The following is a 22,954-nucleotide window of genomic DNA, read 5'->3' as shown; positions in this document are numbered from 1 at the left end:
GGTTATTATAAGGATGAAGATGTCGAAACTTTAGCATATTTTTTATGACTTTGGATTAATTGATAAATGCCTGAAGCGCGTTACAAGCCATTAGAATGTAAAATTGTCTTGTTTTTCTATCGTAAATTCACATAAAAGGTGATAAAAGATTCTGAACAATACTGCAATTTAGATCTAATTTTAATTTTACATTATCGAGAATAAATTGCCCATTCAGGCATTAAAATAAACCGATTTTGAAGGTTTTTTTAAAAATTTGGCGCGGGTTTTCCAATTTAGTCATGGAACTATAATATCAAGCTAATTAAAACACAATTTTATAACTTTTTAAAAATGCTTTATTTCCAAGTTGTACATTCTAAGTTGTCGATTCTATTACATTAGAGTGTGCATATTACACTAACCTCCGATGTAATTCTTTTGGCATTCCTTAAATAATTATATAAGTTTTAAAAATCGTTTCCTAACTTTCGCAAAGAGTTACGATTACTTACATAATGAACGTCATTTAGGATGGTTTGGCGTTGACCTCTTGGAATGACGTCAATTACTTGAAGGATGCAGCAAAATATTGGCCTATATCCTTTAGTCTGCCAGGAATGTTTTAGTTATTAAATTTTAGTTATTTGGAAATTAATTTTTGACTTACCTTTTCTACACGATAAATCGGTTTAGGGCACCTTCCATTGAAATCTCTTTCCAGATCATAATCGTCCAAGCAACAGGTATCGGTTTCGGGATACTGATCCTGCTCGTTAAGTGGACAAATTAGTATTACTCAATTAACATATGTCTGCTAAAATGTTTAGTTCACACTTACCAAGATCTTATTTTTCAATGTATCCAAGCATCGATCTAATTCTAAGGGATACGCATTATTTTAGAATTACAAAATTATGCTCAGGAAGTTTTAGTTCTCTTCAAAGGAAGATTTGAGTTAACTGTTTGATTTCAAACTTACTGTTGTTATCGCAAAGTCTGTTAAAGTGGAGGGCACCATCGTTTGTCAAAATGTTTATATCCATGCGGTCGAATGGAGTACCGTCTGTTCTGTTACAATTTTGAAATGGCAATCCGCGCGTGATGCTTACGACGCTTTGTATTATCATCGGGAAGAACATCGCGCAAATTGCGAGTTTCATGGTGATCGAAAATCGGAGTTAACTAAACTTTTCTTTATGGAAATTTTCCCTTTTAAAGGATTTTAAACGCTGACGTTGCCTTAACGTTTGAAATTTTGATAATGTCACTATTGTTTTTGAATTATTCTGGCGGAAATAAATTAACTAGAAGTTGTAACTCTAGTGAATTATCGTCGCCTTTTCAAAATTTAACTCGGTGACGAACACCTTTAGTAGGATGAAGATCAACGTTACCTTTTTAACTTTAGATAATATACTTGATGTCACTGAAGTTGATTAGATTTTATGTTTTTTGAAACTTCACATTCAGTTGGAGTTGACTTTTATTGATAACGTCACTGGGAATATAGTAAACTGCGTGTGAAACAAATGATCTCTAAAAGCTTTAGAATTGTTTTCAATAACAAGTAATATTGTCTAGAATGTTCCTAATATTTTTTCGACATAAAAGGTGATAAAATATTGCGAACAATAAGGCGATTAAACTAAACTAATACAAAAGCCTTATTCGTCTTGAAAAATTCCTTAAAAGCAAATTTCATTTCGCCTTTTAAAACGGGATTTCCATCGAGTTAGCGCGGGTGATAAAATATTCTAGACAAACCGATAGCCACAATTCTTAGATATTCTCCGAGGTTCTGGTCACCAAGAAGACTTGGTGCAAACCTTTAAGTTGAATCAAGGTGCAGGGTATGATATTCTACCATGTTCCATTGGGATTTGGGTTTAAGATGCTGAAATTTCGGGAGTGGGTATTCCGTGCATGGTATCTTCGTAACCCAGGGTATGGTTGAGCCGGAAAGGTTTCAGGAAAGTGGGGGAAGTAAACACGGAAGTAGTCTGAGATGTAACAAAGCCTTATTCGACTAGATGGAACTATAGTCGCTGAGTTGCTAATAATTTGAACCGAAATTCGCCGCGGAAAGCAGAAAGCTTGGTTTTCCTATTTGAATCTTGAAGCAAACCAAGCCACTTAAGAGATCGCTGGGCGAGACTGGTAGAGAGGAAGGAAATTCGCGGGAGAAGGGACTGTTTCTAAAGCCCAAATATCTACATAAACCATAAACCCAGGTCCGCCCCCCCCCCTATCTCAATGTGCAAAGGAGACTTGAAAATTAGATCTGGGAGTTTGTGTGTTTTGAATAGGAATTTTTTTTTACCTCAACGTATTTACTCCCATGGAAAATGCGCGAACTTCCTCGCGCCAGACCGTATTCACTAATCACGTGGTATTACTTTTTCAACTTTTAAAGCGCGAGCGAAGTAATTTTATTTTAATTTATTTTTTTTTTCAAAACTAGGCTTAGGCCTAGTAAGTTTATTTTTTGTAAATTTAAAGCAAAGTCGCAACGAACTTCTAAAATAACTTAAGGTAAATCTCGTATATCGTATTTGCATCCTAAACTTTTCACCCTAAATTTAGAAATATCAAATCAAAGACTGAACTTTATTCTTGTGTGTTTATTCTGTAGAAAGATTTTTATTTCTTTACTTTTTAATTTTGTCGATAAATTTGCTTATACCCCAAATACACGTTAATCGTAGATGAAAAACGTTTGCATATTTAATTTTCATCTTTACTCTCGCTTTGTAGGCAGGAAACATTTTCCCCTTGTCCCTCTCACACTCTCTTCGGTACAAGTTGTGTTTTTTTTTCTCTTCTGGTTGGTGATTTCAAGGGTGATATGTAATAAAAAAAAATTGTCTAACTCCACAATTTTTTGCAAGGCGACTCCCATACCATACCGGAGGAATATTTGCTTTAATGAGATACTAATGCATTAAGCCTTTTGACGTAAATTGGTTTTTTTTCCTCTCTATACTCTTTGAGAGTACACTCAGCCCTTATTTAACATTTTTTTTTTTTTGAGTAGAAACCCCTCAAAGCTACCAACATATTCATTTCCTACTAAAAAAAAATATGAGTTCTATATAGAAAAATCATATTTTATTAATGTATAAATGGTTTTTTTTACCTCTGAGTGGTTTAAGTAGGGTTGGTTATCTTTATCAATAATTTTTTAGGGATATATAGATCATAGAAATGTATATAAACATGTTAAACTTTAAATTGATCGCCTTATTATAATTTAAAAGCGTAATTATTTAAAATCATTAATTCTAAATGCCCATTTTTTTCCCAGAAGCAAAAAAGGTTAATAGTTTTTTACCCCAAGAAAATGCCTCAGTTTTTTAAAAAAAAAATTTCTTTTTGAAACCTCTCTAAAAACCATCCCATCCCAGCATAGTCTGGACGCATCTCTGTAATATATCAGGTCCTTTTGGCTCTCCGTATCTCATTTACTAAGGGAAAATCGCTTCATCTCTTAACGGGTGAGGAAGTTTTTAGTTAACGTGAATCCCCCCTTTTCTTTTTGGTTAACCAAAATTTAGCCCCTCAGTTGAAAACATCTGTTCCTTCCTCTTGTTTTTGCGCCAAAATCCCCCAAAATCAGATGAGTTCCCGCGGGTTTCTAGCGTACAAAACCAAAAAGACACTAACTTAAGCTATATCGACGAACCTACAAAACATTAATTAGCATCTTCGCTTGTATACCGCCCTTCCTTTTACTCGGCCCGTAAAGTAACGCCTCCTGGACGTGAAAAAGCGCGCGATTTGTAATTTTTTTCCCACGTTTTTCCCGCATTTTTTGCTCTCGCGCGCTCGGTTTTCTCCGAAAGATAGTCCGGGTGATGATCTATCGGTTATCCTTAGCGTTCGCGTTTAAAGTGTTAATAACTAAGAGGCTAATTGGAGAGAGGGTGGTTGGTTCCTTCTCCTTACCGCTGACTTTATTTATTGGGATATATTGAATATCGTAAGTTTTGGATCAAAATTGTCGTTTGAAAAAAATATACCGAAGTAAAACTACGTCATTCTTCTAAAAGATAATCCTCACAGTTATGGTTAAAACCCATTCTCCGTCTTTATGTACATCCTTTTCAAAATTCTTTTGTAATAATTACTTTTTAAAGGGAGAGTGAATTAAGGCAAAATCATCTAATACTTAATTCTACCGTACCTTATATATTCTTCTTCAATCTCTCTTTAAAGCATAACCCGTAACCCCCTGAGAATTTCCTTTTGTGAACCCACAGTTTCCTATTGTATTTGAGGGTCTATTCGTTAATAATTTTTTTGACTCCCATACATATGGCATTTAGTATATACACCTCAACCCACCCTTAGGATGTGTTTTAGTTAGGCCTACAGGGCAAACACACTAAAAAAAAGGTTTGAGGTTTTAGTTGCGGCTGCGTGGTCGAGAATAATGTTCGATGGAGCGAACCTTGACGTAGATGGACTCACTGGGGTTCACGCGTTTTAGTATATTTTTTGTTGGCGGTTTCAGGAAAGACTGGTAGGGGTCACGGGTCTTGTAACAAACTCGTTAATCAAAAAAAAATAAAATAGCCAGGGCAGAGAGAGAGATGCGGTGAAACACTCCCCCTTATATACCAGATAAAAAAACATAAAAACGAATTCATCTTAGTCTGAATGTTTTCATAAATACAATTGCATGTTTCTATGAGGATCTTTAGTATAAGCAATAACAACAGCTTACCTTACCGGAACTAAATGAAAAAAGTCTATATTTCTTGTAACAATGTTAATTTTGGTCATGGTTCATATCATTATGTGTTTTAAGATCGTTATTTTTGGCATTCGGATAATTTGTTCAATTAAAAATCCTGCGGGGTTTGGTTGAGGTTAACCCCTTGGTGACCTCTCTCTCCTCTCTTTCCCAAACTCGAAAATGGATAGCTTCATCCATTGCCTTGAGTCTGGGAACGCAATTGTCGTATTTCGGATGCTTGGAATATGTTGATCCCCTTCCATCCTTCCTTCTCCTCCGTTTCCCCATCTTCATCTCTCTCTCTCTCTCTGTGTGTGTGTCTCTCCTCATCCTAGGAGAGCACGAGGAGAGGATGATCGAGTCTTAGAAGTTATCTACATCCTCTTCCCGCGTCGAAGCGAGAGGAAATCACATCAGGAGTCTTCAACACCACTGTAGACCCTAATCAAGTATAACGCTAGCTGACAATGTCATAGATATCACCTCACCCGTTGCCTTACCTTGGTATTGGACCAAGTGTAAACTTGCTAGAGATGGAATTGGATTAGGTCAGTTTGCATTACGAGGGAAGCGTAATTAAGGGGTATATTTGGTTTAGTTTTAATGCAAACTACGGATGGAATGAGTTACAGTAGGTTTTAGCTTGGGTCGCCTAGCTGGTTTGTTGAGGTCGCGAAGAGAGAGAGAAGGACCATGCACGTTGGATCGCATTCCCGAAGCATTTATTATTCCCTTATCTTCCGCTGCTTACGAAGAGATTTAAAGTTAAGGGTTTGAATGAGATATTAATGCCTAATTTTTCTTTAAAATATGGGTGGTATTACCTGTACATTACTCGATACCTACCTATACTTACGCGAATAACATAACGTCACGCGTTTTGGGATTTAGGCCTATATCCGTTGACATATTACAGGACAGGAGATAGATGCAACGGTATTGACAATGATATTATCACCTTGAGTTAGGTAAATGACATTGAAAACAGCATAGGTAAATCGCATAATTCAATCTTTGTTATTGAGAAATTTGATCAAAATTCCTTAACGTCTTTCTTGCGTTACCTTTCTTACTTGGAAATTTAAGAAAGAAACAATTTATGAAATAGAAAACTAACATTAAGATTTCTTTTTTTTTAAACAAAAAAGGACGGTGTTGTATTGAATTCTATAGGAGTACAATTTAAAATCTTTATAAAAAAAATTGGCATTAGGATGAAGGAAGGAGAAAATGGAAAAAAGGTTTTCAAAATTCTACACGGACTGTGTAGTATTGAAAATTTTACATTTCTCTTGTGTATTTTTTTTTTAATTTAAAGAAGAGTTTCATTAAGTTATTCTACGCCTGAGTAAGTTTGCCTGTTTTTCCATAACACCGGAACGTAATTGTTATTCTTTAAAATTTTAAGTTATGGTGTTAAAGAAAAGGATGGAGAAAAAAGAAAGATGCCATCCTTTTTCCTTCCATATTCATGAATTTATTTCATTTTCCCCTGAATATTTTTGAATCTCAACCTTTTATAGCTATGATATTCAAATATTTTATCGTATTTTCTTCCATGATTCTAAAAGTTAATGCGAAATTTATAAATTCTTGGTGAAATAGATGATTGGTAGGTTTGGTTTAAGGTTTAGACCTAAAATGTCAAAAGAAAATGAAGTTTTGACAATATAGCCAAAATTTGATGGATAACTTTTATTTAGGGTTGATTTTATTTTTTTTTATACAGCGATATATATATATATATATTTTTTCTTCATTTTAATTTCTTTATATGACAACAACTTTGAAATGAAAAGGGAAAAGAACGAAAATTATAGGTTATGCTTGGCGTTCGGTTTTTTTTTTCTTATATAAATGCAAAAATGAAGATCTCTCTTTGAGTTCTTTTCTTTATTTTGTTCAGAGTGACAAAAACATTTATTTAAAATCATTATGTCTTAAATAATTAACTTAATTAAGGCCCGGAGTTAAAAAGCGGATCGCTTTTCATATTTTCAGCAGCAGGGTGTAAATATTAGGAACCTAAAAAATATGTTTGTCTACTTTGTTTGTGAAATCATGATTTCATTTTATATTTTTTGCGATATGTGATTTCTTGTGAATTTTTTTTTTTTCGCCCATTATATATTTTTTTTAATTTTATGAAAACAGTGGATAAACTCCTTTTAATGTAATATATTAGTTAAAAATAGAGACGGGGCTTTTAAATTCGGATCGTAATTTAAATATTTAATTAATTAATTAATTTGTTCTTGGGGGAAATTGAGCACACACCAACTAATTAAGTTTAGTTTTGATCGTAAGAAATCTTTTTTTTTAATTATTAACAATAAATAGTGATTTTGTTTTATTTATATTTTATTATTATTATATAAAAACATATTAGTGATTTTTATTTTTATTTTTAAAAAACAATCAAATTTGATGACCGAAAAAACATCTTTTTTAAAATTTATTTATTTCTGAAAAAGGAGCTATATCCACCGATCTTATTTTTATTTTACAATTTGTTTATTAATCTGGGGAGTCGAAAACTTAAAAATTTTTCAATTTACAAATCACCTCTTAATTTAAACGAACTTTTAATGAAAAAAATGGATCCCTCCTTAATTTTAATTATCCGCTAAATTCCATTATTTAATATACTTTAATTTTTAGTTAATACTTTTTACATAATAATTTGTTTTGCTTTTTATTTATTTAATTTATTATTTAAATTCTTTTCCCCGAAAGCTATGGAGCGAGCGAGTGATTCAAGTGCATTTTTTTAATTAATTTTTTATACATCGAACTTGCTTTTAATTGAATTACAATTTAATTTTCACAAATGAGCTGAAATATAATTGGTTAAAATTACTATATTAATTTTAAAAACCAATTAAAATTAAGCTCATGTATTTTGATCAGTATTTTTTGGTGATTTCTCCTCAATTCGGCTTTTTATTTCTTTTGTTCGTAAGTCAATTTATTTTAGTAACAATTTAAGAAAAAAACTGAAGTGAATCGAACCTCTTTATTTGTAATTAACAGTCACTTTCTTTTTTATAATCTCTTTGAACAGACGGTTGGTTGATTGATTTGGTTAGGCCTAATATCACCAGACCGATGATGAATCGCTGAGGCTGCTGGGATGAGATAGAGGATTGTGGAAACCGTCACCCTGACCTCCGGATGACCTCTGACCAGGGCCTCCGCCACCGTAAGCCGAGTTAGGCCCGTCGCCCACGGCCGAGGGTAATGAGAGCACGGAATCGGGACTGGAACGTTGACTCATCAGTTCTCCGCGCAAGTCGTTGCCACCGTGAGGAGGTTGCAGGTAAGGGGCGTCAGAACCCAAATTTACTGGTCCTAGAAGTAAGGCGAAACTTTTGTTTCAGATAAACGCGTTAGACGCGACTCAATGTGCATGGGTGCAAAATTTAGGCTTAGCTATGGGAACTTGGTAAAATAATGGGAAGAATCTATGGGAAACATGGCAAAATAATGGGAAACATCTATGGGAAACTAGGTAAAATAATGGGAAAAATCTATAGGAAACTTTATAAAAATCAATTTTAAATTAGATAAAATATTCAAATGGGACAGTAAAAACGTTCTTTACAAAAATTAATCCCATTGAAGGTATTTGTAATCAAAAACAAAGATTACTTAACACATTTCCCTCTATTTCGCGAACAAACTAAAAACTGTAAAGAAACAAACCCTTACAACATTACACTGTAAACAAAAGACCATTTTAAAAATAGTTATACAATGAAAATGATTCCTTTAGGCAATACTACTTTGTATTCCAAGGCAGTCGTGCGACGGTATATACTTTCAGTCACTTTCACACTCAAGCATTTAATTACGAAAAAGAAAACCCCCTAGGAAAAGGAAAACCTAGAATATCAGGGTTGGTTAGCTATTCGAAAGGCCCATTAACTGTACTGTGTGTTTTGAATTATCATCTAAGACATTGACTATGTTTAAGGCCTTAAGCCTTTTTTTTATTTAAATTTAAAAGCACGTGCGGGTAATATTTCTCGCGCCAAAACCTTAGATACACGAGACCTTTTCGTCTATTTCACAGATAATATTATTTAAAGAACTTCTTTCTCTTCGTATGTATTTGTTTAGCTTGGCCACCCTGGGTATACCCTGGCCAATTTAAAATGTCTGGAGCTCGAAACCTTAATATACCTTTATCCCTTCCTCCTAAAGAGAATGGGGCTTTAGGGGGCGTAGAAAACCCTCGGTTCTAGCAGTCTTAGTCTTAGAAAATCTCTTTCTGAAACAACCGCATTTTCGACCTTAAGCTGTTTACCCCCTGATTTTCCACCGGTAACAGATCCTCTAAAAGATGTTTACCGAGAGAAAAATCTCTTCAAGGCGTAAACTTCTCCGCACTGCCGCGTGCTCTTGAGCTTCTCTCTCTCATCCTCTCCTCTCTTTTAAAAATCTCCCGGATTTAGGTAGCCGCCAGATGGGGGCTTTATATACGCAACCATACCTCTTCTCTTCGGGTTTTAAAGTGGATATTTACCTTCTACCAATTCTTTCACGTACTTTATAGTTAGTTTAGGCCTAACGTTAGCTCACCGTATAGTAAAATTAATGGTTTTTGATGACCAAGGCTTAGCAGTTATAAACCCTTACAGATAAGGCCTTAGAAAATAGTTGTTGTTTTTTTTAGTTAAACACGTTCCAAAGTTATTCTTATACTTCAAGATTTATCAAATGGTAACATGATTAAGAATACAATTTAGTATTGTATCATCATTTCTCCCTCATTAAAATTTTTGGTTGGTCTATGGTGAAATTGTACACCGTAAAAATGGCCCTGTTCCATTTGAACCTTCAACACGCTGTCCTTGGCCATACCCTATATACCTATAAACGTTTTCCTGCACACATTTTTTTTCTGGCTTGTTGAATCGCGAGGCTTTACGGTCAATCTCTGGTTCTCATCTGGTAGTAGCTGCCGCTGGTCGAAATATCGACCCAGAGAGCCGGGGGAAAGGGCCGGGTTTGTTTCCCTTCTCCGTCAGTTTTTCTAGCTTTGCCCACCTTCCTGCCCACCCTTTTCCGCCCCCTTTCGGTTGTTGGGGACCCTAGGCAGCTCGCTTTTTCTTTAGTCATTTATTTTAACAGTGGAAAAGAACCGGATGTGTACGCGGGAGCATTATGGGATATACCTCGGGTCCGGGGACAGTATAGGATGTTATAATCTTCCCCCTCTTCCCTCCCTCCAACTCCGCCCCATTGTGTGTCAGAGTAGAGCTGCCCTAGTGTAAACCCTAGCTACTCCCCGACGCAACAAGCTTAAAGTATTAAAGTTCCCTAATGCCTTCTCTCATGGTACGAGATTTCTTTCCCAATCCCTACTAAATCTTTTTTGAGCGAGGGGAACCTTTTCTGTTTTAAAGAATTAATCGGTTTTCTAGATACGTTGATAGGACCATAGAACCATGGAGAAAGGAGGACAGTGGGTGCTGTGGAGGGATATGAAAGAGACTCGATTGATTATGTTGTATTAGATTTCTTACCTGGTCCAACCGTGGATTGATCCATAGGTCCGTTGTGTTGAGACGGTCCGTTTTGACCCGGTGGTCCGTGAAGAGGGAATGGCATACCGTCTGGTCCTCCGCCACCGGGACCAGGTGGAGGTTGTCCCGGAAAAAAGTCGTAAAAGGCCGGTTGAGGTCCGTACCCGAAATCGCCCGGGTTACTCGAATCTGCGTATGACAAGAGGCCTAACGGATATAAGTTTTATGTAAAACTAATTGTAAAAATTGGTTAGCATTAATTAGGCCTATTTGTTTGTAAGATCTAAGACATCCTTCCTGTAAGGTCCTTATTTATAATTTAAACAATTTGTCACAGTCTGGTGACCACCCATAACCTCCCACCACATTGTTTAACACTTCGTTAAATACATTCCCATCCATGAGTAATCCGTGTAGTAACCAAAAACAAAAAACAGTCCTTAGTACATCAATTCACGGATAGTTAACTACCGGGAACGTATGGTTTTCAGCGCAAAAACAAGAATCTCGTATAGATCTGGGAGAATAGGGGAAGGGAAAATTGCTAATTCCTCAAGAAGGGACTAGTCCTACTTTACTCATTTGTTTCCAATCATCCTGGAACGAGGCTAGGTCCCTTAAAGAAATCTCTTCGTCATTGCAAGAGCAAACATTGCAGAAATGTCCCGGATAATTACAAAACAACATTGGGATGAATGAGGACTGGGGTGGGCCTAAGTGTTCCCGGCCGAGATGAGTTATAGGGGTGCATGGCGTATTTGGTTGGGGAAGATGTCCTCCTTTAGGAGAGGATTTAAAAGTATCCCCAGTACACGGTTCAAGGGGTTGCTGGCGACGCCACGTGCCAAGCGATCCCGGAATGCCTGTTCAAACAATTCCAGACTGAACTCATCCATTCTATTTCCCATGTACAGATTCTTCTTTCCTCTCTCTCTCTCTCTCTCTCTCTCTCTCTCTCTCTCTCTCTCTCTCTCTCTCTCTCTCTCTCTCTCTCTTTTTCCAACTATGTCAATACGGTATTCGTCCATCCCCCAAGTTACAAAACCGTTTTCTTCTAAACATAAGGCTTAAAATAAAGCTTGATTGGTAGTGTGTGAGACTATCTGTATAGATTCCCACCCCACCTCCACTCTGTCGCGTAAAAATCATCAGCATGAAATGGAGAGAACCTTTGGAATCAATATCTTTCCTTTAAAAATAAACCCTTTAGCGCGGATGGCATCACTGTGAAAGTTCGATATCCGTTCGACTTTTTCCCTTCTGCAACATTTTTAAAATATTACAGGGCCAGGGTGGGTGTGATTTAGAATAGGTTTTCGATTGGAATCGATGCACTCTCTTGTAGGCTATACTAATGTTGGTGGCATGTTAGACTCTGGGGACGAGCGAGCGCGTTTTGGAAGTTCAAGAGGATGGGTTTAGGATATGAGGGGGAAATGATGGAGGAACCATTAGTTGGTGTTCAGGTTCGTTTAATTTTGCGCTTGGTCGGATTCTTGCGGGCAGAAGCGCGTCCCGAAGGATGGGGACATATCGCTATTTCCCCCTCCTCCTCTCCCCCCCACTCTTGACTGGCTCTATTATCAGTCTTAGCTCTCTCGCTCTCCTGTGCCAAGAACCGGAGCGACGTGACAGATATTTATTCCCGGACTCTATCGTATCCTCGGATGGCGAAACCCTCTCTCAGTGTCCATTCAGACGCCTTGAATGAAGTCAAAGGTTGGTTCAGGCCATTTGTTGTGGGGTTACGTGTAGATTTACACGCATTCAGGGGTACAGGGTGGACGGGGATGAGTTTGGATCGTCCGTGCGGAACCAACCCTCTTCATAGACTATTTTTAAAGAAGGGGGACAATTATTACGGCTCTATTACGTTTTGATTGTATTGTAGAAATTTCCAAAAGCAAGTTGCGCGGTTAAATTTAGAGGGTCATTTAGCAAATGATACATTGACCAAACACGAAGGTGCAAATCAACTCCTGTAGTAGTTACTTTGGTCCATGATACAAAAATATGGTAGAACTATGAAATTATCAAATCAAACGAGTTAGCTCTTTGGAATTAATTTCAAAACATGTTTTAAGTAATCAAGTCTAATTTTGATCTATTACCAAAATATTATTTCATATTTTCATTGGTTCAATATGTTATATTTGAACTTTATGCCCTCCCTGTTGAGACAAACTTATATAACGTTCAAAACGTCAACTTGTCGTTCTTTTTAAAAGGGTGCCTGCCTGCCAAGCGTAGCTACTACCTCTACTAAGTCTGTGAATGTAGTAAGTTGCAAATCCTGGACCCCGTTGGCTAGCTAGCTAGTCAGAAGAAAACAGGGATAAGGCAGGATAGTTGACGACCGCCTTTTTCGCGTTATAATCTCTCTCTCTGGTAGCGAGAGGCCATCGTGAGAGACGTCGCGTTATAACTTGACGGGTTTTGGGACAACCGGGTTTAAAAGAAAAAGAAAAGAAAAAATGCACGCGCAATAATTTTTGCCTCGAGCTCTGTCTTGAAAAGTCTACACCCAGAAATAAGAAAAAAAATCGAATCCAAGCTCCCTCCTCCTTTTTCAATAGTGTATTTTAATTTAATTCACGTGCTAGATTTCCTCAGCAATATTAAAACAATTATCCCTGCCCAGCGCGTGCCTAAGGTACTGTTACAAAAGGCAGTGCACCATATTTTCGATCGAAATACCCTATAGCTTTTTTATCCGTATTTTCCCTCCCAGCTTTATATTTTCTTATTACATTTTTTTCTTCTGGGTTTCTTCCCTCATCGGAAAGAGGCTGGACCAGAATTCTTGTATTTTCTCTTTCTCTCTCTCTCGCCTGGCGGCGCTTTTAGGAAAGTATTTTTTCTTTTTCACCCCTTATACTTTTTCATCTTGCCCTGGAAAGTATTTTAGACTTTGAGGTTGACATCTTTTGGGGAGGGGGATAAGGGGTTAGTGAAGGTGACACGTGACTCGATGTCGTATTGATACTGATTGCCTTTTAGCAAGATTCCAAATTCGTAATTGCACTGAAAATTCAAGTTGAACTATTTCTTTTCGACCAATAAGAAAAGGCTTGTACACATCGTAACGTTTGCAATTCTGACGTCAATACTGTATCAATTACGTCATAAACTGATAGATAGTGAAATATTTTGATTTGTAGATATTTGATGGGGTAATAAAATTTGGGATTATCCATAAACATTTTTGCTCGGTTCGGTTTATGTCAGAAGATTTGAGACGATTCGGAATGAAATTCTGAACCACATTTATATCCTTCAATTTGGGCATGTTGACTGACTGGCTTACATAAGCCAATATAAAAAGAAAAGTAGAAAAGGAGAACGTTGCACAGGGAAATTATCATCGAGAGACGACTGTACATAAACGTGTAAAAGGTGGTCTGCATGTCCGAGAAAGAGAGCGGTCTGTCCGCAGCGCATTAGATTTTTGTGCAGGCTTTTTTTTACGTAATATTTGGGCCGTAATATCGCAACCGCAGCTGGTACGCCGGCCGCCTAACTGCCCCTGTGTCCTGGTTCGATGTAGAAAAGTAGAATCAGAGCTAAGCCTAACGCGGAAAGAGAGAAGTACAGCGAGCTATAGCTATGAAGAAAAATGCGTTTCGGAGCCTTCGTTTCTTGGCGGGGCTTTGCACCTGTCCGTAACACGCATTTCGACCGAATGATTAATTAGATCTTTCTCTTCGTAAGAAGAAAAGAGAAAAATCCCTAACACACACACACCTTCCCTCCCAAAAGGGCAGAGCGAGTAAGAGAGAGAGAGAGAGAGAGAGAGAGAGAGAGAGAGAGAGAAAGAGAAAATACAACTCTAAAGAAAAGAAAATTTCTTTTCAACGCCATGTACAAAACTGGATATGCAATGGCCGCCCAACCTCTTCACTCCACATCACAAGGAAAAAATTTTTCTTTAGTTCTTTTTAAGAAAGAAATACATGGAAGGAAAGATAATGCGGCGCCCGTGTTCAAATTTGACCTTTGAACCTTATAGTTTTAAGCGTAGGATGAATTGGACGACGTATGTGTACGATTTTTTTTTTTTTGGGATTATCGTATCACGCCTAATAATTAAAAAGTTGAAATCACATTTTGGACGGGGACATGACGTAAATTGTTGGCCAGTTAAGGGATACTTTCTTGGCTCTCTGTTTGTAAATTTTAAGCAAAGCAAACTCTAAAGATTCTTATTTTTGGTTTTACATTATCCGATGCGAGGAAGCAAGAAAAAAAAGTACACCTAACTAAATATACATTTAAATATTTTGCATATATCTTAAGAAAAAAAAGTTCTTTTGAAAAGCTTCGCTCTCTCCCGTAAATCCCAAATACATATAGAAGCAAAAAATCTATTGTGATATATACAGTGTGGGAAAGATCAAACATTTGCAAATTGAGAAAGGCTAGCAATTCAGTTTGAATTTGGCTGACAGATGTCCTGACAACACTGCACTGAAGTTAAAACAGAGAGCTTCAACAGTAAATTAAGGGCACCATAGCTGGAATACCTGCAGTATTCTGATTTCCATTTCAAATAAATGTTGGTTAGTCCAATCTTTCCCATACTGTAATTTATATGCACACATTTTTGGTCGATAGTCTTAGCCGCAAAGCTCAGCTCAATACGATGAAAGACGGCTGGCTCACCCTGTATGTACATATACTTCAAGATGAGTTTTCATAAACTACTTTTACATCTTTGGAATTTTAACATTCGGTGTTAATCCGCCTGGCATTCTTTAGTTTGCAAACTAATATCGATTAAAGAATATACCTCCTATTCATTGACGCCTTTAGTATAAAAGAAAAAAAAGCCAAGACCTTTTTTTTTCGGTATCGAAAATCGATATTAGTTTTCAGGCGATTTTTTTTTTTTGGGTGACGATTTTTTTTTTCTTTTTATATCTAGTGTTGTTTTTGCTCCTGTGAGCATATAGCATCCTTGGATCTTAGAGGATAGGTTGCCGATCCGATTTTCAATGGGGAGAATGTACCACGTTTAAAGGTATATCTTATTGAGTTTTAACACGGTTAAGTAAAGATAATCTTTGGACGATTCTTAGTTTGAAAATCCAAATATAGTCTTTCTAATAATGCATCGAAGAAATGTTTACTTAAGGGTGTAGCCTTTAAGCATTCTCGTTAAGATAGGATTCGGAACTCTTATATAGGTGTTTTTCGAGTTTCGTTGTGAAAACAAGACCAAACAACGATCTTAATCAAATATTTGTTGGCTTTAAAAACGACCGTACGAGTGCTAATGTTAAATTTTCGCTCAATATCTACGTCATTTTAACTCAAAACTCACGGTGACGCACGCACAAGAAAATTACATTATTTTAGTTTGCTAGGCCTAATTTGAAAAAGTTTTAACTTATGAATGAATGAATGAAGCAAATTAAACTGATTTCAGGTTGCTAGGCCTAATTTAAAAAACGTTTCAACTTAGGCTTAGAAAATATTCTTCGTGAAATGAATGAATGCCACTTAGAAGCTTACGTGAATTACTAGCAAAATAAACTATGATTTCTGTTTGTTAAGCCTAATTTTAAAAAATTTCCCATTTAGGCTTAGGTAATGAATGTTCTTCGCTAAAACAGTGCAGTTATTCCTTAAGCTACTTTGTCTAAATTTGTCATTGCCACTTTATCGGTTATAGGATAAATTTCTAGAAACCCATAGGCACAAAACTTGGGAATGCGAAACAATCAATTTGCAACAGTTCGTTTGTTTTCAATTGGTCTCGCATTCTTCGATGTGACAGAGTTTATCTAATTAAGTTTTTAATATTTACCGGAGAAATAAGCGAAACCTCCATTGGGCCCTCCGACCATTTCGGGGCTATCGTCTAAACCGTCCGGTGACATTCCCGGCCTTAAAGGCCTCATGGCTCTCCTTGGACTTCGGAAAAAGTGCCGCCTGGCACCTAGTGTACTTAGCTGTTTCATTCGACGCTCTTTCGACCGTCGATTTTGAAACCAAACCTTAAATTTAAGAGAAAGAAATTTAATTAGATTATTTATGACGAAAAACAAATATTATTTTTAAAACAATTATCAAAGCTAATTACGAAGAATATGTGTTAGTTTTCAGACTTGGAGGATTGATACCATTTACACCAGGAGACCAGGCTATAGTTGGTACTGCACTTTGTCCACCAATTAGCCTGGCCTCGTGGTGTAAATGGTATCAGTCCTTCTAGTCTGAAAACTATGCATACATATTTCTAATATCTATTCAAAGAATGATTTAAAACAATTTAATCAAGAGCTAATTAACCCAGAATAAACATTCTAATTACCAAACTATTTACCGACACAAAAGTCCCTATTGGAAAGAAATAATTTAGCGTCTTTAAGAAAATTTAATTTAAAATTAAGAAAATTCCAAGTTTATACTGTATACTTGATTGAAGATAAATCGTTTTGGTGTTAAGGGTATATCATTTTGCAGCTCTGAGCTTTCGCTATATATACGTAAAGCGTTTATTTGCCTTTAATTTCATCGGTCAATAATTAGAGTGTGTTCATTAAAACACGCTGAAAGCAACAACTGTATGCGCACCAATCGAATAGGCAGCTATGTAAACATTTGCAACTGCTTGGAATTACGTTATAGCGGGAAAGTTCTAGGTAAGAGTAAGTGAGATCGAAGTAAACGGTTTAATTTGAGAGATAAAAAATATACGTAATAATTTCGAACGCCTTTATAGTGATTTTCAATATATTTACATTACAGCTTTATACACATAGACGCATTCGCAAAAGTGAGAATTTTTATTTATTTTATTTTTTACAGAAAAAAATGTAAAAATTATTATGTTTGAAGTTTCCGTAAATTAAACCAATCCAAGGGCTAATTATATACCGTGTTGAATTTTTAGTAGTACTTCTAGAAGAGCGTAAACAGTAGTAGGCTATAGTATGTGTTTTGTATTGACTTTTTACTTTGAAAACGGTATTAAAAATAAGAAAAGGGTAACTAAATTTTACTTCGTGCTATGAGTTTTTGCAGTTATCTCCCATATAACAATAGGAAAAATATAAAAATACTGAAAAATATACCACCGTTTGTGTTTTACTGTTAACAATAGCTTCTCTTATTTTTAATGTGGTCTTAGCCTGTCTACTACAACATAAAGGGATCGAACAGTTGCGGAATTTCTTTCCGCTATTGAAGATTAAGATTTCTAGAGGTATAAAAATGTAAAAACTAATTTTGAGTTAAATTGCTACAATTTTCACGATACCTCGTAATTTTATTGAATTTACCACTGTTTTCATGTTAAATTGTAATATACAAGTGAATTTACCACTATTTTCACGTTAAATCGTTATTTCTGAGTGAAAATAGAACCATTTTCACGACTAAACATACTTCAAAGGACATTCACCACCATTACCACCACGCTAATTTTCAGTAGAAGTAGGTTAGGAAATTAAATATCAATTTCTAAGATATCTATCCCAAAACCTACACGAGAAACGAATCGGGAAAGAGTCCGACCCCTCTAATATACCTTACCACCTTTACACGCCAACCTTTCGTGTTCTTTACGAGTACTACTATAGTGGCATAGAGTATATATATCGGGCACGGGGTTTTTCACACCATACATTTAATCATAGTTATTTGAGCGTAGAAAATGACGTAGTTCGCGGGCGACGCTTTTGAAATGACCCCCGTATTAGCCTCGGCGTCTTCAAACCCTATGATTTTATTCTTCCCGCCGCGGCCCAACGTGCCGTGATGTATCATTTCAAACTCTCTTGGCCTCTTTTTAAGCCTTGGCTTATACCGTATAGCCTCCTATAGAAAGATGACCACTTTTTTTTAGCATACGTAATAAAGTTCTTTTTGGAAAAAGGGAAGGAAAAGATGTAATTCGGCGTGTTTTCCCTGTAATTACCGCGCTTTTCCTACGTAATGTCGCCGGTACGACACTTAAGAAGAGTATTTTCCCCTCCTTTTATTATATGACCAACCGCCGGAGTGTTGATGTCTTAATACTACCTCATTTTCTTAAGGCTTCCGTGTGAGGTCTCGCAAAATGTGTGAAAATATCTCGGGCCCACACGCGCTTCAAAATATATTATTCCATTTTCCGAAGATACCGCGGAAGAAATTTAAAGTTACGCTTAGCATTTTTGAACTTTCTTGATTTAGGTTTGGGAAGATAATTCATGATATAAGTGTTATTTTATTTCAGGTAGCTCTGGATGGATGTTAAGCCTTGGTGGTTTAAGAACGTTGGCTTTAGACTTAGGACGTTACGTTAGGCTTAGTTAGTAGTATTATGTTTTATGCAAAGTATTTAAAAAAACCATCCGAATTGAAACGTAAATAGACAAAAAAAAAATTAAAATCCCAATATCGTAACAACGCCTATGGTTAGGCTTCACCGCGATACATTGGTGCTCTGCAGTTGAAACATTTCTACAGGCGTTTAGCCTATTATAGAAAAATAGGCCAAATTTTCTTTTTCATCAAATATCAGAAAACCCATTTCTATATTATAATTAGGCTTAGCATTAATGCGCACTTTTAAAGGTGTTTACATAACTTTGAATATAATCCTAAGCAAGGAGCAAGAAAATAGACCAAAAAAAAGCTCTTAAACATTACTTTCCAAAAATTAAGAAGCGCACATCATAGACGGTAGACTTCTATATATATAAAAAATAAAAAATAAATAAAAAAGGTAAAACAAGATTAATTCGTCCGTAAGAAAATGCCGGCGTATTTTTTTTTCTTCAATCTCTCCTTTCATAATTGTAAGCGGAGCGTGAGAGCCAGGGTAAAAATATTTTCTATAGAGAACGAGTGACGCGAAAGATGAGTTAAATCCGCCACATCCCGAAACCCATCCCCATCCCATCCGCATCCCCACCCAGCTATAAAAAGAAGCTGAAGCTACGGCGCACGGTGGTGTGTGTCTCCCCCGCTTTGCTAGCTATACTACACGAATACTGAAACTTCCCTGATAAAGAATGTCTATAAAAGCTAGCAGGGGTAATTTTTTTCTTCTCTCTCTTCCAGAGAAGCTAAGCTATTACGGTGCGGAGTGATTTTGGTTCCTGCCTGTGACATTCTCTTCCGTATACCTGTAACAGTGTCACAGAATTGAATTGATTCAATTATTCCATGAATTTTTAATTGCAATTGATGAGAAAGCAACGAACATATTTTGGAGGGCAGTGACATGCGGATCTAATAGGCTTTCTTAAGTTTAAAATTAAGCAAATGTTTGATTCTAAATTGTGTATTTACGTGTAAAAATTAAGCTAAACGGGTCCAACGCATCCTTACACTATTCTGGATAAAAAATTTAGGCCTAAAATAGGCTTAACAATACTGACAAGTATCTGTGTAACATTCTTAAAAGGTGGTACCGTACACGTACACCGTTTCCTCTCAAGCTTCTTTCTTCCGGTTCCCTTCCAATGAATATCTATAGTCTATAGAAACGTTTTTAGTAGCTAGTATATGTATAGGTTCCCTTCCTACGCGCCGATCAAGTATAGAATCTGGGAATAATAGGGACTTATCTCATAGGTAAAATACAGTACAAGACCTAAATGTAGTAACTAAAGGACTTTGGCCTATTTAGGGTTAGGGAGTATTGTAATTTAACGTTGAGATGATCGGCGTGGGTGCCCTGGTTGTATTTGAGGGACGGGTGCTATACTGGGACAGCTGAAAAGGATAATCGCGTGGTATCGTAGCGCAGGCGCCGATTTTGGTTTTGGTGACGGAGAGGCGGGGATTACCTGCACCACTTTTCCCGCTCTTTCTCTTTTCTCGCGCGCGCTTTTCGATGGGACTCGGGGAAGTTGGACGTAAAGCGCAGCCTGGCTTACCCTGATAAGCCGAATTTCCCAAACCCGGAGTGAGAGAGAGAGAGAGAGAGACGAGATCCCTTTTCCGAAAGACGACGAGGGTTTCCCGCGCGTTTTATAAGACTCATGATCGCTTATTGCAATGTCTACAGGAACTATTATACAACCTCTCTCCTCATATGTACCCCATTTTTTTTTGCGCCCAAATTTGTCGCTGCACTGATTTTTTACACCATTCATATTGTACTTTTTTTCAAACGAGTGCAGCTAGTTTTAGAGGGGGTTTTAAAATGTAAATTACACTACCAACTGCTTATAAGACCTAACTTGCCATAGAAACACGGAAGGAAACAAGAGCGATACTTCCTTATTTATAAAGTAAACAAAAACAAGGTCAAAATAATCATAAATAACATTACGATCTTAACTCCAGTCCAAAATAAATATAACAAAGTAAATAAACAGAAAATTATTCTACGCAGTTGCAATACTGTCGACGAAAGATTGAAAATGCGCATTATTTACTAAAGTTCAAGGAATATTTTAAAACACAGCTAGGCCTAGAACGATTACACAATCTTGAAACCAACAGAGCCGCACCCAACCGTAGCCCAGTCGCTTCCCATTCGTTAAACAAAAAGCTCCCCAAAATAAAAAAATTAAATACAAGTATATTTTTTTTTCTTGTCCAATTGGCAGAAGCTTCACCTAATACATTACATAAATCAGTCATTCCTCGAACTTATACTCCCGCTCCCCTGACAGAGACTTCCTTCCCTCGTAGCTAGTCCCTTTTTACAACAAGATGGAGAGAGAGCGATTAATTTGGTCAATGGTGCCCCCGGGCGTCAAGGAAAATATTTCTAAAAAGACCCTCTCTCTCAAATCTCCACCCCGTCACAAAAAATATCCACTCCCCATTTGTTTTTATATATATATATCGTTGCAGCCATGTATACCGACAAAATTATTCTCTCTCTCACTATATCCGACATTCCGATTAAAACTCGAGATAAGACTTGAAAGAGAATTTAAAAAAAAAGCTATTTTGTCCATTTTTATATTAAAAGAGAATAATCGTTAATGAACTGAAGTTTAAAAATAGCCTAATTATTAATGTCTGATCTGTATCAATGTGGTGATTTCTTGAACAAAATGAATACATTTTTATCTAATACGTTCATTCTAGAATTCTCAAAAGTTATTGGAATTTATTCATTTCAAATATTCTTGGAAAATCTTTATAAATTATTTTAAATATCAAATAGGATAGATATACATTAAATTCCGTAATCAAAGCATTTAATTTCTACTGTCCCTCGGTTCCGAAATCGATCTCTAAGAAGAGGAAGAGACAGATAAATGTAAAGACAAGTCTAATAAATCGTCTAACAATAGCATGGTAGCATCGCTATGTAAAGCGAGCAAGGCGTCATTCTGTAGACCTACAAGTCCACGCGGAAGAGAGCGCGAGAAAAAAAGAAAGAGAAGAGAAACATACAACAGCAGCGCGCGCGAAATATCTCCTCCAGTTGCATCCCTATAGCTGGCGCATGCATACAGCATCTTCCATCCATAGGATCGGTCGGCGTGTGAAATATTTCCCACGAGGTAAAACTTCCACGTGATCTATTCCCAATCCCATACGATACGATACGACCTAGCAGCCTCCTCCTCGCTCCTCGTGTATACTTTACGTACGTCTTGCAAAGGCCTAGCCATAGCATCATCCTAACGTAAACACGGTCGGTGGCGGAGGACCAGCTCCTTCCCGCATCCCTCATCCCTTTTCTCCATCTACAAAAGCTATTCTTCTCTCTCTCTCTCTAGATCCTCTCCTCTTGCTCTTCCCTACAGTGGCGCGCGCTGACGAAGGATGGGATTAAGAGCGGGCAGGAACCTAATTCCGACCCACTCTTCAGTTCCCATTAAAGGCTTCCCTCGGTTCAACCGCGCTACACTTCTATCTTGAACCCTTAGGGTTCTTAAAGGTTTTTGTTCAGTTTTGTTGGAAGTGAGTATAAACCGAGGGTTAGGGTTTGGGACTCGGTTTTCAGGTGATGGTTTGTTTCTAAAAGGAAAAGAGTTTTTGGGACCGTTTTCAATCCCTTCTCCCGTAAGGTTAAGCTTCGTTTTCCCGGTTTCTACCACCCTCCCTCCCTTACTTGTATCACTGTCCACCCCTTCGTCTATAAGAAAGCCTATTTTTATATGGGGGGGGAGGAGAGTTGTCTCACAACCACCGGGTCGGGAATATCCCGAGCGAGGGATATGTATGTCGGGGTAGGCTATCGGAAAACGATTGCCTATGATGGGAGTTCGTTACAAATTCCGATTTCAGTATCTCCACACTAAAGTAAGGTAGAGGGTGCGCTTCTACGTAATGTACATTCGGTTTGGGATGGTGCGTAGGGTTGATGTCATATTGAGTTTACTCTATATACAAGCTGTGAAACTAATAATAATATTTCTACTGAAATTAACAACGTATTACGCGTATAATTTACAATGTATTCACAAAATGGGATGAACTGTAATATTAAACTTATAGGTCATAGTTATAGTAAGAAAGGAAAACCGTATTTTTTTTCTTTAGATCAATGTTTACAACTGGGCCTATCAGATCCTGCACAGAAAAATACTAAATAAACAAACTGCTATGGCGATAATTTTCCAATCACTATCAAATACTAATTAAGGTATAAAACTTTGCTGTAATAACGTAACTCCTTCCCTTACCAATGGTCTCAACTCCCATTGAAAACGCTGCACTATAAAAAGAAGACAGAGGGACTATGGTCACTTGGGAATGGTCCTTTTTCCCTCTACACAGTATAACCTAAAACCTC

At 36.9% G+C, this 22,954-nt stretch overlaps 2 protein-coding genes across 4 annotated transcripts in view; both read right to left on the bottom strand.

Annotated features, from left to right (window-relative positions):
- Window positions 1–338: 338 nt before the first annotated feature.
- Window positions 339–2,990, bottom strand: LOC149692486 (uncharacterized). Its single transcript, XM_089868822.1, has 6 exons — window positions 1,377–2,990; window positions 962–1,268; window positions 821–861; window positions 650–748; window positions 495–590; window positions 339–429 (listed from the first exon to the last, which is right to left on the bottom strand). The coding sequence occupies exons 2-6, from the start codon at window positions 1,140–1,142 to the stop codon at window positions 400–402; spliced, it is 447 nt and encodes a 148-aa protein (XP_089724948.1). The 5' UTR covers window positions 1,143–1,268; window positions 1,377–2,990; the 3' UTR covers window positions 339–399.
- Window positions 2,991–6,400: 3,410 nt separating this feature from the next.
- The window catches only part of Lim1 (LIM homeobox 1), a 32,538-nt gene continuing 15,984 nt past the window's right edge, over window positions 6,401–22,954 (bottom strand). The window contains exons 4-6 of one of the 3 annotated variants that reach the window (XM_089868246.1): window positions 16,061–16,250; window positions 10,252–10,458; window positions 6,401–8,071 (exon numbers count right to left, since the gene is read on the bottom strand). In XM_089868246.1, coding sequence (XP_089724372.1) covers window positions 7,818–8,071; window positions 10,252–10,458; window positions 16,061–16,250 — 651 coding nt within the window. In that variant the 3' untranslated portion in view covers window positions 6,401–7,817. Of the gene's footprint in view, window positions 8,089–10,251; window positions 10,459–16,060; window positions 16,251–22,954 lie in introns of all 3 variants that reach the window. The other 2 variants (XM_089868245.1, XM_089868247.1) reach the window with 2 other exon arrangements.

This window comes from Phalangium opilio, unplaced genomic scaffold (genome assembly GCF_054372755.1).
Source record: "Phalangium opilio isolate 3A_F unplaced genomic scaffold, DU_Popi_V2 ptg000024l_1, whole genome shotgun sequence".
NCBI classification, from domain to species: domain Eukaryota; kingdom Metazoa; phylum Arthropoda; class Arachnida; order Opiliones; family Phalangiidae; genus Phalangium; species Phalangium opilio.
Note: the sequence above shows the minus strand (reverse complement) of the source record. Positions and strands in the feature narration are given on the sequence as shown.

Coding starts and splice junctions, on each gene's coding strand:
- LOC149692486 (XM_089868822.1), bottom strand. CDS start 1,142: ATGAAACTCGCAATTTGCGCGATGTTCTTCCCGATGATAATACAAAGC. Junction 749..820: donor CATTGAAAAATAAGATCTTG/GTAAGTGTGAAC, acceptor CTTAACGAGCAG/GATCAGTATCCCGAAACCGA. Junction 591..649: donor CGATTTATCGTGTAGAAAAG/GTAAGTCAAAAA, acceptor CATTCCTGGCAG/ACTAAAGGATATAGGCCAAT.